This window comes from Calypte anna, chromosome 11 (genome assembly GCF_003957555.1).
Source record: "Calypte anna isolate BGI_N300 chromosome 11, bCalAnn1_v1.p, whole genome shotgun sequence".
In the NCBI taxonomy this organism is placed as follows: Eukaryota; Metazoa; Chordata; class Aves; order Apodiformes; family Trochilidae; genus Calypte; species Calypte anna.
The window spans coordinates 1916623-1927263 of record NC_044257.1 but is presented as its reverse complement, the minus strand read 5'-3'; the positions used below and the strand labels follow the sequence as shown (position 1 = coordinate 1927263).

Below are 10641 nucleotides of genomic sequence, written 5' to 3'. Positions count from 1 at the left end.
AAATTTCAACAACTTATTCCACATGAAAAAAAACAAAACCGAAGAACCCCCCCCAAAAAAAAACCCCAACAAAATTAACATTGCAATAATAAAGGAGAACAGATAATTTACAAACAATTCACCCCTCATCCCATCACCACACCCGTAACAACCAGAATTCCCCATAAATAATTCTAGCATCCTTCAGTCCGTGTTTTGCCCCTTCCCTCCTGGGTCGGGCTCCACGTGGGGCACCAATGATTCTGTCCCAGCTCAGCAGTTTGGGCAGACCAAAAACCAAAGGACAGAATCATTCTGTTAGCCCCCCGAGAGAAGGGAATCATAAAATCGTAGAATCATGGAATTGGCTGGGTTGGAAGGGACCTCAGAGCTCATCAAGTCCAACCCTTGATCCACTCCCCCCGTGGTTCCCAGCCCATGGCACTCAGTGCCACATCCAGGCTCTTTGGAAAGATCTCCAGACACGGAGAATCCACTACTTCCCTGGGCAGCCCATTCCAATGCCTGAGCACCCTCTCCAGAAAGAAATTCTTTCTCATCTCCAACCTAAACCTCCCCTGGCACAACTTGAGACCATGATGAGAAGGGGAGCAAAGACTGGAGACTTCAAGCTGGACATTAAAAACCTGGGAGCGGACTGACTAGAAGAGGGCACTGAGCTAAGGGCTGGAGCAGAAAACTGTCCCTGTGTGTCACTCTCTGCCCATCCCGCACTCGATGGCGGCAGGGACAGGTGCCTGAGGGCCCCTGCGGCAGGGCCGGCTCAGGAGAGGGCTCCAGGGCTCTGCCCAGCACCCGATGGATGTGGATTCTGAAGAACAGGGGCAGCGGGGGGTAAAGGAGCGCAGGGGAACAGCAGCCAAGCAGGGAGCGGGCGGGAGAGAGGAGGGGCGGGGGTCTGCCTGAGCTTGAGAGAGTCTGGGCAGGGCTGGGAGGGAATGGAGCCCTCTGTGTGCCGCCCCTCTCAGAGCCTGGCAGCTCCTCCTGACCCGCGGCCTCCCGCTCAAACCCTGGCAGGGATTCACTTCTCTGTGCCCTGAGTGCAGGTAATTAATTGGAACAATTGTAATAGGAAAATAACACAATTACTTTTAAAACAAAGAAAAAAAAAAAAAAAAAAAGCTGCAAATAATTACTTTAGCTCATCAATGAACAATTAAAAAAGCAAATGGGATTCTTTTAAAATTTTATGTTCCTGACATTCTAAGTCAATGTTACACAGCTGGGAAGTGTAGAGCTCCAGTCCATACACTGTCAGCAGAAAAACAACGAGATTTTAAAGTTTAGTTTTCTCTGGCTGTACCCTTAGGATTCCCATAGCAGTGGAGCTACATCTGATTTGTTAAAAACATGACAATGTTTTGTTGTTATTGTTGTTTTCTGGTTTCTTCTTGGGAACCAGCAGCTCCTCTGCTCACCGATTGCCCATGTGTGCCCGAGCACTGATTTCTGTGCTCATGGAAAAGTTGTGTTCGGGGCAGAGCTGGGAAGGAGCCCACCAAACCCAAGTGCTCTGGTAGAGGCAGAAATGTCTGATTCTCTGGTCCCTGACCACAACCAGACCTGGCTAAGAGGTGTTTTTAGGATCAGGCCTCTGAAGGTGCTGTCTGGAGGGTGAATGAGTTTCCATCAGATTGCACCATGTTTCCCAGGACCCTCAGCACTTTCAAGTCCAAATGCACTCGTGGAGAAGAAAAGCACTGCAGGAACTGTTCTAGGAGGAGGATATTGATGATTTATTTAATGAAGTCACCACTAACTCAAGGCTTGAATCCACACTTCGACCTTCTTTTTCCTAGAAACACGAAGAGTAAGAAATGTAAATCAGTGCTGTTTGGGAATAAGCATTTTGGAAAAAAAAACAACCCTAAAAGTGGCAACTCCTGTTCTGTTACATCAACTCAATACAAAACTGAGCATCGGTGACTGCATCCAGCTTGCTGTGAGACTTGCCAATGACTGCTGGAGCATTTATTTCCTCCCACTCGTATCCTTAGGTGGACCCAAGCTTCCAGAAGAGCTGGGTCAGGACTCCTGGAGCAGGGTGGCTGTCACTCTGCCACTGCTGGCCCAGGTCACAGCACTCAGGAGTACCAGGCAGGAGGCTCACGGAGCACAAGGAACTCTGAAACCACCTCCTCTGGTTTGCCTCCCCACTGTCCCTCAAGGGACAAACCTCAACAGGAACTGCCAGGGCCCATCTTGTTCTCCTTCATCTGCCCCATTTTCACTGAGCTTAAAGGGGTGGGGGGAGGCAGCAGGGGACACAACACCCTGCAGAGCTTTGACTCCTCTGCTCCCTTGTCAGATGCCAGAGACACTGGGGGGTACTTGTATGGATCTCATTTCCCTAGGAAAAAGATGGTTCAAAACCCATAATGCTGCTTTGTTTGTTTCTCTAGCCTGGACAGAAAGGAGGAGAAATGCAAATGCTTAAAGAGCCAATTTTTTTGGGAAAACATACTTAAAGAAATGCATCCTATAATTACAGACCAGTCAGGGTGGGAAGGGACCTCTGGGGGTCGTCAGGCCCAAACCCCCAGCCCAAGCAGGGCACCTCAGCACCAGGTCCAGATGGCTTCTCCTCAGCCCCACAGATGGAGCCTCCACAACCTCTCTGGGCAGCCTGTGCCAGTGCTTGGCCACCTCACAGGAAAAATGTATTTCCTGGTGCTCAGCTGGAAATCGGTGATTACAGAGGCACAAAGCATGTTTCTGAAAAACTGTTCCACATATCAGCTTCACTCATGTTTTCCAGAAATTATTAAATGTATTTTGAGTTTAAGTGCCTCCCCCCAGTGAAGTGATTTTCCTTCTGACTCTCTTCAGCCTTTGAGTAAATGCTGCTACCTACTGCTACACCACTGTTACACCACTGCCTTTGGTACTCTCAGGCAGAGCTACACAAAGCAACAGCCATTATGCCAATGAAAATAAAGAACAGGACATACTTACAGCTCTGTAATCCAAGAACATTCTTTTGAATGCCAGGAAGTCAGTAAAAGTGAGAAGTATATCAAATAAATCACCTGTCATCTCATCTTTGTGCTGTCTACAGAGAGAAGTTGGAGAATTAGAAAACTGGGGGGTAAATCAAATCTTACATTAAAATGGGAGGAGGTCAAAAGGACAAGATCAGAATTTAAACAAGAACATTATTATGGGTCTTTTGTAAAACAAAACATTACCCAAACATTAGCTTGCAGTATTCCCAATCCAAGTATTTTTAACATATTGTATTTATCTAAATTTAAAACCTCAGAGTATCACACCAGTCTGCAGACACTGATCTGTAAGTAGAAGCACCATTCCCTGGCATTTATCTCTTTATTTATCCTGAGCACTGGAACATCTGGACAGTCCCCTGAAAGGTGGGAGAGGGTGAGGAGGGGCACAGGATGCTCACATGGACCCTAAAGGGGAGGCTGCTGACATCCCATAGGATTTTCAGGGTTGGAAGGGACACCTCCCACTAGGATCAGGGTGCTCAGAGCCCTGTCCAGCCTGGCCTTAGAAACGTCCAGGGAAGTCCAGTTCTTGGCACAGGACTTCTGACAAGAAGTCAAAGGCTCTGTGACCCCACATCAGTGGATTTCAGCACAGCTTTCTTCACAGGCAGGGGCTGGGTTTTTCCTTTTTATGATTTAATTCTTACCAGAAGGAACTTTGGCTTAAAGAGTTTATCATGTAAGCATACTGGGTGCATTCACAGTAACCTCCCAATGTTTTGTTCAAACAAACAAACAAATCAATTATTGTAAGATATTCAGCTCCCAATGAGACTTGAGTTTCTTATTCAAGGGGAAAACCAGAAAACCAGGGACTGTTCAAAAGTGACCCCTTCCTAGAGCTGGTTAAGCTGAAGTGACCAAGTGAAAAAGCCCAAGACCAAGCAAACTTTTCTCTGAATGCTTTCTACAAAAACTACAACACAGACATTACATCACATGGCTGTTTCAGAGCATCAGGGCACTTCAGTGTCCAACACAGAGCCTGAAAGTGATAAATGAGACTCAACCTGGGAAGGGTCTGCTTCCAAGTGACACTGATGGAGAAAAGCCTTCAGTGGTCACACTCTGATTTCTCTTCCTGCCCCCTAACCCAAATCTATTTCAGCCTGACACTTCAGAAATTGAGTAGCACAACATGCTGAAGGCAAGGAACTTGCATGCAGGAACACTTGTTTCTTATGAATTAAACAGGAACCTCTCTGCCTGAAGGCAGAATGGTCAAAGCTGAGTTGTAATCTAGACAGAGGTCATTGAGAAGTCCATAACCTGCCCTGCCCAGAGGCACAGCAGAGACTTACTGCAGTGACATGGTGAAAGCTGTCATATTAAAACCAGGAATCCGAGCAAGCAGTTTGTCTTCAATGTATTTCTCTACCAAAGAGATCTGAAAACAAAACCCAAAGCACCTCAGCATCACAAGAGGTTTCAGGAGCAGGTTTAAAACCAGCACATCTTCCTCCCACTGACACCTTCCGGACCCATTATTACCCAGTTGGGGTCATCCAAATGGGCACACAACTGCAGAGTCCTCAGCCAGCCAATGCTCATCCAGTTAGTCAACATTTTTTGCTGGGAATACTGGTGAGAACAAATCCTCTGGACAAGTTTTCAGGTGAAACAAAGAAAAAGGAACCCAGAGCTCCAGAAAAAAACCCTTTCTTGCTCACAGATCATGTAGAAGACAGCAGGCAGCATGGTGGCTCTGCTCCATGTAATCCCAGTATTTAATAAAGGGAGGAATGCAGGACCTCATGTTTGCCTTAAGAAAACCAAAGAGCAACACATACAAAGAAGAGGGAAAAGTTTCTTACATATTCATTAAAAACAGAAGTATAGATGAGCTTGTTTTCTTCTGAGTCCTCAAACTCCTGGTAGTGCTTCTCCATAAAAGTCCTCTGTATTAACTGGAAATCACTCTCTGGGCCACAACCAAAATGCATCATCCAGTTAGGAGCTCAGTCATTCTTTCTGTAACACAAACCCCATTCACTGCTTCTCCCCTCCCTCCCAGAACCACAGGGCCCAGCACACGTGCAGGGTCAGTCCCAGCAGCACCAGTTCTGACCCAGCTGTGGGGAGGCTGCAGGTGGAGCCAGGGCAGCAGCACCACAGATGGTGCTTGGACAGAGTTTTGTGTTCAGAATGGAACAAGATGAACATCCCACCCCTGCCAAGGTCTGCAATTGCTTCTTGCAGCTTTCATTTGCACTCAGTGTTAGCACAAAGTCCCCCTGCTTTACACTTCCTGAACAAGGTTGTTTATTCTGAACCCCTTTTTGTTCAGGCTATAAAGTCAGCAAAACATCTGGATTGTTTCATTGAAAGTGAAACAATACAAAACCTCTTCCCTACAAGAATTCAATATGCATTTCTGTCAATCTCCTGCTCCACCTCACATGAGAAGTCCTCATCCCCAACCAGTCCCAGAAAACACTGATTTCTACATGAGATTTCCAGGTGTCTTTATCACTGATGTGTGCAGTGCAGGCAGCAGTGCAAAGAATAATTCTGAAGACCCAAAAGCACACAGAGGACTCGTGTGTGTGTTGTTACTGTGCTGAGTGATGGGAACAAAGGCAGGAGAGCTGTCAGGAGTGTCCCAGCTCAGCACTTTGGGCAGACCAAAAACCAAAGGGCAGAATTATTCTGTTACCCCCCTGAGAGAAGGGAAGATAAAAAGGGGAGCAAAGACTGGAGACTTCAAGCTGGAAATTAAAAAACCTGGAAGCAGACTGACTAGAAGAGGGCACTGAGCTAAGGGCTAAAGCAGAAAAATGTCCCTGTCTGTCCATCTCCTGCTCCAGCTCCTCCTGCTCACACCCGGACACTGGGGCAGGCAGGGAATGTTTTAACTCTGTGCCTGCTCAGGGAAGGGCAGTTTGGGATGTGCTCAGTACCCATCTTGTCATCTCTAACTGCTTGCAGAGCTTACCCATGATAATATCCTCCAGACACCCAACAACTGCATCAAACTCTGCATCAGAAGGGGAGGAGCTGAAAGCAAAGAAAGATGGAGCTGCATAAATGGGTATTTCAACCACAGCAGAAATTAAAGTAAAAATTAAACAAGTGTTAGCAAAAGCTTAAGCATGAATAATCCTGGTAAGTACAAGTTAACTGAATAATTTCCTCCTTCCAACCTCCAGAATAATCCACAGCACTGTTCAGACTGCTTGATGGGATTTTCATCAGGGCTCTACTGCCTTTTCCCCACATAGGTTCCTATTGATGTTGTTTTACTGCATGACTGTTAAGGTAATTCCAGACCTGGTGCAGAAGGATGCACAGGCTGTAATCAGAACAGCCAATTAAGCACTTTCCAACTCACAAATCCCAGCTGCTACCACAAGCTTTCCTTCTGCTCTCTTCCTTGTGTAACTTGCTGTGATCACACAACTCCAGACACTTGAGAATATTCTGAAAGACCTGGGCTTGAGAAACCTCTTAAAACTCAGTATATACACAAGTAGCATAGAACTGAAGAAAGTTAAATGCTTTTCTTATGCCAGAAAAAATCCTATAATCTAAAAATGAATGGTATAATCTCCTAAGGCAGTTTTGTTATGAGCAAACACTAAGCACCATCACAGGTCTGAAGCCATCCAGGGAAGAAACCTTTGGGCCCCCTCAGTTCTTCAGGACTCTGGATCCCTCTGCTAAATCCACTCCTGTGCAGCTTGTGCAGACTCATCAGATGCTCCACAGCAGCTCCTTGGCCTTCACAGAGCTCAGCATTAGAGGGGATGAGCTCCTTCCATACATCCAGCAGATGGAAGGCTGATCTCACACAAGGGAAACCATTCACACAGGACATTTGTCTTTAAGCAAAACGTCAGCTTTGGTCAGCAAAAGCAACATTTAAATTAAATCAAAATGTCTATTTCTCTTTCAAATTACTCCTAGTAAACAGAGCAGAATACTCAATTTTTAAAAAGTCACTAAAGGTTATTTTGCTACTGAATAACAGTGCAGTGAAATGAATCCAGTCACAGCTTCACTGAGAGTTTGGCTGTAAGGAGCCACAGGACTCATTCTGATCATGAAAAGTGAAAAGATCCTCGACTTGAAAAGGCATCTGATCACCAGGAGACGTTCTGGCAACATTTCTGACTTGGGAAGCCTTGGGAGACAGCAAAGCTGAGGCGACTGGAAAAGTGTTTTTCCAGCAGAGGGCAGGACAGCACCAGGAGAGGAGCTGGCAGAACCAGCACTCCATACCCTGAGCATCCCATTCCCGACTTGAGGAATCAGGGCTCAGCATTTGCCTTTCCCATGCCAGGACAGGCAGCTTCACCAGGGATAACTTCTGCTTCCCCCCCACCCCCTCCAAAACTGTTGGGTTCAGAGCTTATTTTAACAGCAACAGAAACTTTAAGTCTTAATTCCAACTCCAGTGGAAGCTTGTGAGACAAAGGAAGGAGTTTTCTGTGCTGAAGCAGCAGCCATGTCCTCACACAACACACCCACATCCACACCCCTGAGAAACAAACTCCCAAACCTTGTGATTTCAGCATTTATCACCTCATTTATCACCCTGGACCAGCCTTAGGGACAGGGCAGCTTGTGATGCACTGAGAGAATTCAGTCTCTGAACTAGAGCAGCAGAGGCACAGGCACACATCCCCTTCTGCCAGGAGCTTCAGGAAAAGAGGAGGTCAGCAGATGGGGGGCCAAGCACTGGCCTAATACCTACCAGGGGAAAATTTGGTTGAGGTCACCTGTAGAAGGTCTCCCATGTCTCAAAGGAGCACCTTCACACAGAGCCTCTGCTTAGAATCTATAATATAAGACAATATATGCACTTGAAAAGGAGAAATTTTTAATTTAGAGTTAAACCCCCAGTTTTCAGCCTTACAGGGTTTATTTTGATCACTCAGTCAGGGCTATCTGGTACTACCCTCACTGCACTCTGACTTCACCCAGATTCTGGTGTTATCCCCTCCTGGAGCTTTGTATCCTGGGCAAATTTTTTTCTCCCAAGAGGCAGAATCTGCTGCTCAGTGTGGTATAAACTGGGTATTTATATTTTTATTAAGCTATGTTTTAACTAGCAGTAGCTTACTGAGAATCTGACACTGGATGGAGCATACTCACGTGGCTGCAATGAAGATTTCCTCATCAGAAGTCTCCATCACTCCTGCCCAAGCTCCTGGACTGGAGGCCACCCCTTGTGTTGCTGCTGGGAGTGCTTACTCCTTCCTCAGGGACAAAACACTGGGGAATAACATGGGACTTGGCATTAATGGGAATTCCACGGTTAAATTACCCTGAACTTCCACAAGCTTTAAGGTTTAGATCAAAGAATTTCAAAAAAATCCAGTTCTTCCAAACCGACCCCTGGTTCTTTTCCCTCCTGACTCTCCAGTCCCTTTCTCCCCCTCCTCAGAGGAAAGGCTCCAAGCTGCTCACCCCGCACTCACTCACTCAGTCAGGCCCTGCAGAGGGGCAGGAGGTCACCTTTGGATCTTTTCTCCCGAACCCCTGGCACTGATGCTTGTCCAGACCCCAGCATACAAAGGCAGCCGAGAGGCAGCTGCCTCCGCAGCCCGGAGAGCTCCGAGGCACCGGGCAGCGCTCCGTGTGCCAGCGCAGCTTCCCTGCCCGGGCCTGCTCCGTGTCCCGGCCCAGCCCTCGGTTCCGGACCCCTCAGAGGGGCTCCAGGGATGAGCCCCGACCTCCCTCCCCTCCCTCTGCAGCCCCGGGGAGAGCCGAGCTCCCAGCCCTGGCCCTGGCCCTGTCCCCCGGGCCCCAGCCCCCGGCCCGCCTCATCCCCTCCCCGCAGGGCCCCGCCGCTGCCCTCCCCTTCCCGCTCCACGAGGCGCTCACGGACCCCGCCCGTGTCACTGCCCCCTCCCCCCGACACCGAGAACGGACCGGGGGCCCGGTCCTGCCCGGCACCGACCGCCCCTCAGGGCCGCCCCGGTACCGCTCACGACTCCGGTACCGCTCACACCCCGGTACCGCTCACAGCCCCGTACCGCTCACACCCCGGTACCGCTAACATCCCCCCTCACACCCAGGTACCGCTCACGACTCTGGTACCACTAACATCCCCCCTCACACCCCGGTACCGCTCACACCCCGGTACCGCTCACGACTCCGGTACCACTAACATCCCCCCTCACACCCCGGTACCGCTCACATCCCCCCTCACACCTCGGTCCCGCTCAGAGCCCCCTCAGGCGCTGCCGTCACCGGGGAAACGGCTCCTTCCGCCCCGCCCCGCCCACTGCCCCCGGAGAGCGGAACGGCCGAGGAGGGACCGCCCACACTCAGAAGGACCAATGGGAGCGCAGAGAAGTACCCGCCCACACTCAGAAGGACCAATGGGAGCGCAGGGGCGGGGCCGCGGGCTGAGGCGCGGTGCTGCCCCGGGGCCCGGGGTTGGGTTCCGGCTCGGTTCCGTCAGAGCCGCTCCCGGGAAGCCGATCCAAAGAACGGGCACGGGGCGTGCGCGCTGCTCCTGCCCCACCGGGTTTTCCCCTCGCGGAACGAGGTCCCGAGGGCTGCAGAACAGCGAAGGCCGCAGGAGCGCAGCGCCCGCCTGACGGGCGCGTCCCGGGGGTGACCCCCGCGGGAAGCTGCGCTCCAGGGGGTGACAGAACCGCAAAGCCCCGCCCGGGGCCGGGCTCCCCTCTGCCTCAGAGCCGGCGCCTTCCGGGGACGGCTCTTCCCTTCCACACGCTGCCTGCACCGCCCCCTGGTGCCGAAACGGTTGTGACCCCATCTCCTGCCGGCGGTGGCAGAACCGGAGCACAACAAAGAGCCCTCCGGAGGTGTTTGTGGGGGAACGGACCGGGCTACGGTTCAGTGCCCCCTCTGAGGGGCTCCGGAGCCACGGCCTCCCCGGCCCAGACACAGCCTTGGGGGCAGCCGAGGAGAGAGGGAGGCCCCGGCCCGGGCAGGGAGGATCCAGCTTTACAGAGATGCTCGTTCCCCCCCTTCCTCCCCCGTGGGTCTCGGCAGGAAGCCCGTGGGATTGTCCAGCCCGTGGGAGAGGAACGGGACAGGGCTCTGCAGCACAGCTCTCTCCTCCAGAACCTTTGCCTTCCTCTGCCCAGCACCAGCTGCACGGAAGACTCTGGGGCAAAACTTCCCAAAGCGTTTACATCTTTCCAACAAACACCAGAGGCACTCAGCCCCGTGTCCACACAGGCAGGGAGGCACTTGGGTCACCTCTGGTTCAGGGGACAGCAGGCACCTGGAAGCCTCTGTGGACCTGGCCTGAAGAGCTAAATCTCATCCAGCAGTGGACACAGATCAGGCACTTCTGAAAGTTTTACCTCAGTTAATCCTGGCCAGGGAAAGAAAGCAAAGCCCTGAAGTTCCTGGAATCTGTTAAGGCAGAGTTCAAAACGGTTCTGTCCCACCTCGTCCCCAATGTGTCTCCTGCCATGAGGCACCAAGCCCCATCCCTGCATCTGGAAACGTTTCAAACCTCCAGGGATTCTGAACTTGAGGGATCCTGGGGCAGTGCTGGTGTTCAGCTCTGCTCACTCAGCAGCCAGCAGGAAGGGCTCAGCCCTGACTGGCAACCTGGGTCACAGCAAAGCAGGGGGAAGGAGAGGCAGGAGGAAATGAGGTTCCCCTGGCAGAGGTTTGCCAGCCCAAAACAGGCATCCAAGGGGGA

At 50.8% G+C, this 10641-nt stretch overlaps 1 protein-coding gene across 5 annotated transcripts; it reads right to left on the bottom strand.

Annotated features, from left to right (window-relative positions):
* Positions 1 to 1138: 1138 nt before the first annotated feature.
* Positions 1139 to 9605, bottom strand: LOC103537758 (ADP-ribosylation factor-like protein 2-binding protein). 5 transcript variants are annotated; one of them, XM_030458072.1, is made up of 8 exons: positions 9166 to 9223; positions 8106 to 8225; positions 7533 to 7700; positions 5944 to 6005; positions 4823 to 4929; positions 4310 to 4395; positions 2956 to 3052; positions 1139 to 1795 (listed from the first exon to the last, which is right to left on the bottom strand). In XM_030458072.1, the coding sequence occupies exons 3-8, from the start codon at positions 7535 to 7537 to the stop codon at positions 1715 to 1717; spliced, it is 438 nt and encodes a 145-aa protein (XP_030313932.1). In that variant the 5' UTR covers positions 7538 to 7700; positions 8106 to 8225; positions 9166 to 9223; the 3' UTR covers positions 1139 to 1714. The 5 variants fall into 5 exon arrangements, with proteins under 5 accessions (XP_030313932.1, XP_030313929.1, XP_030313931.1 ...); XM_030458069.1 differs by lacking the exons at positions 7533 to 7700; positions 9166 to 9223 and adding an exon at positions 9316 to 9605; XM_030458071.1 differs by lacking the exon at positions 7533 to 7700 and having other exon boundaries at positions 9168 to 9218.
* Between the last annotated feature and the right edge of the window lie 1036 nt (positions 9606 to 10641).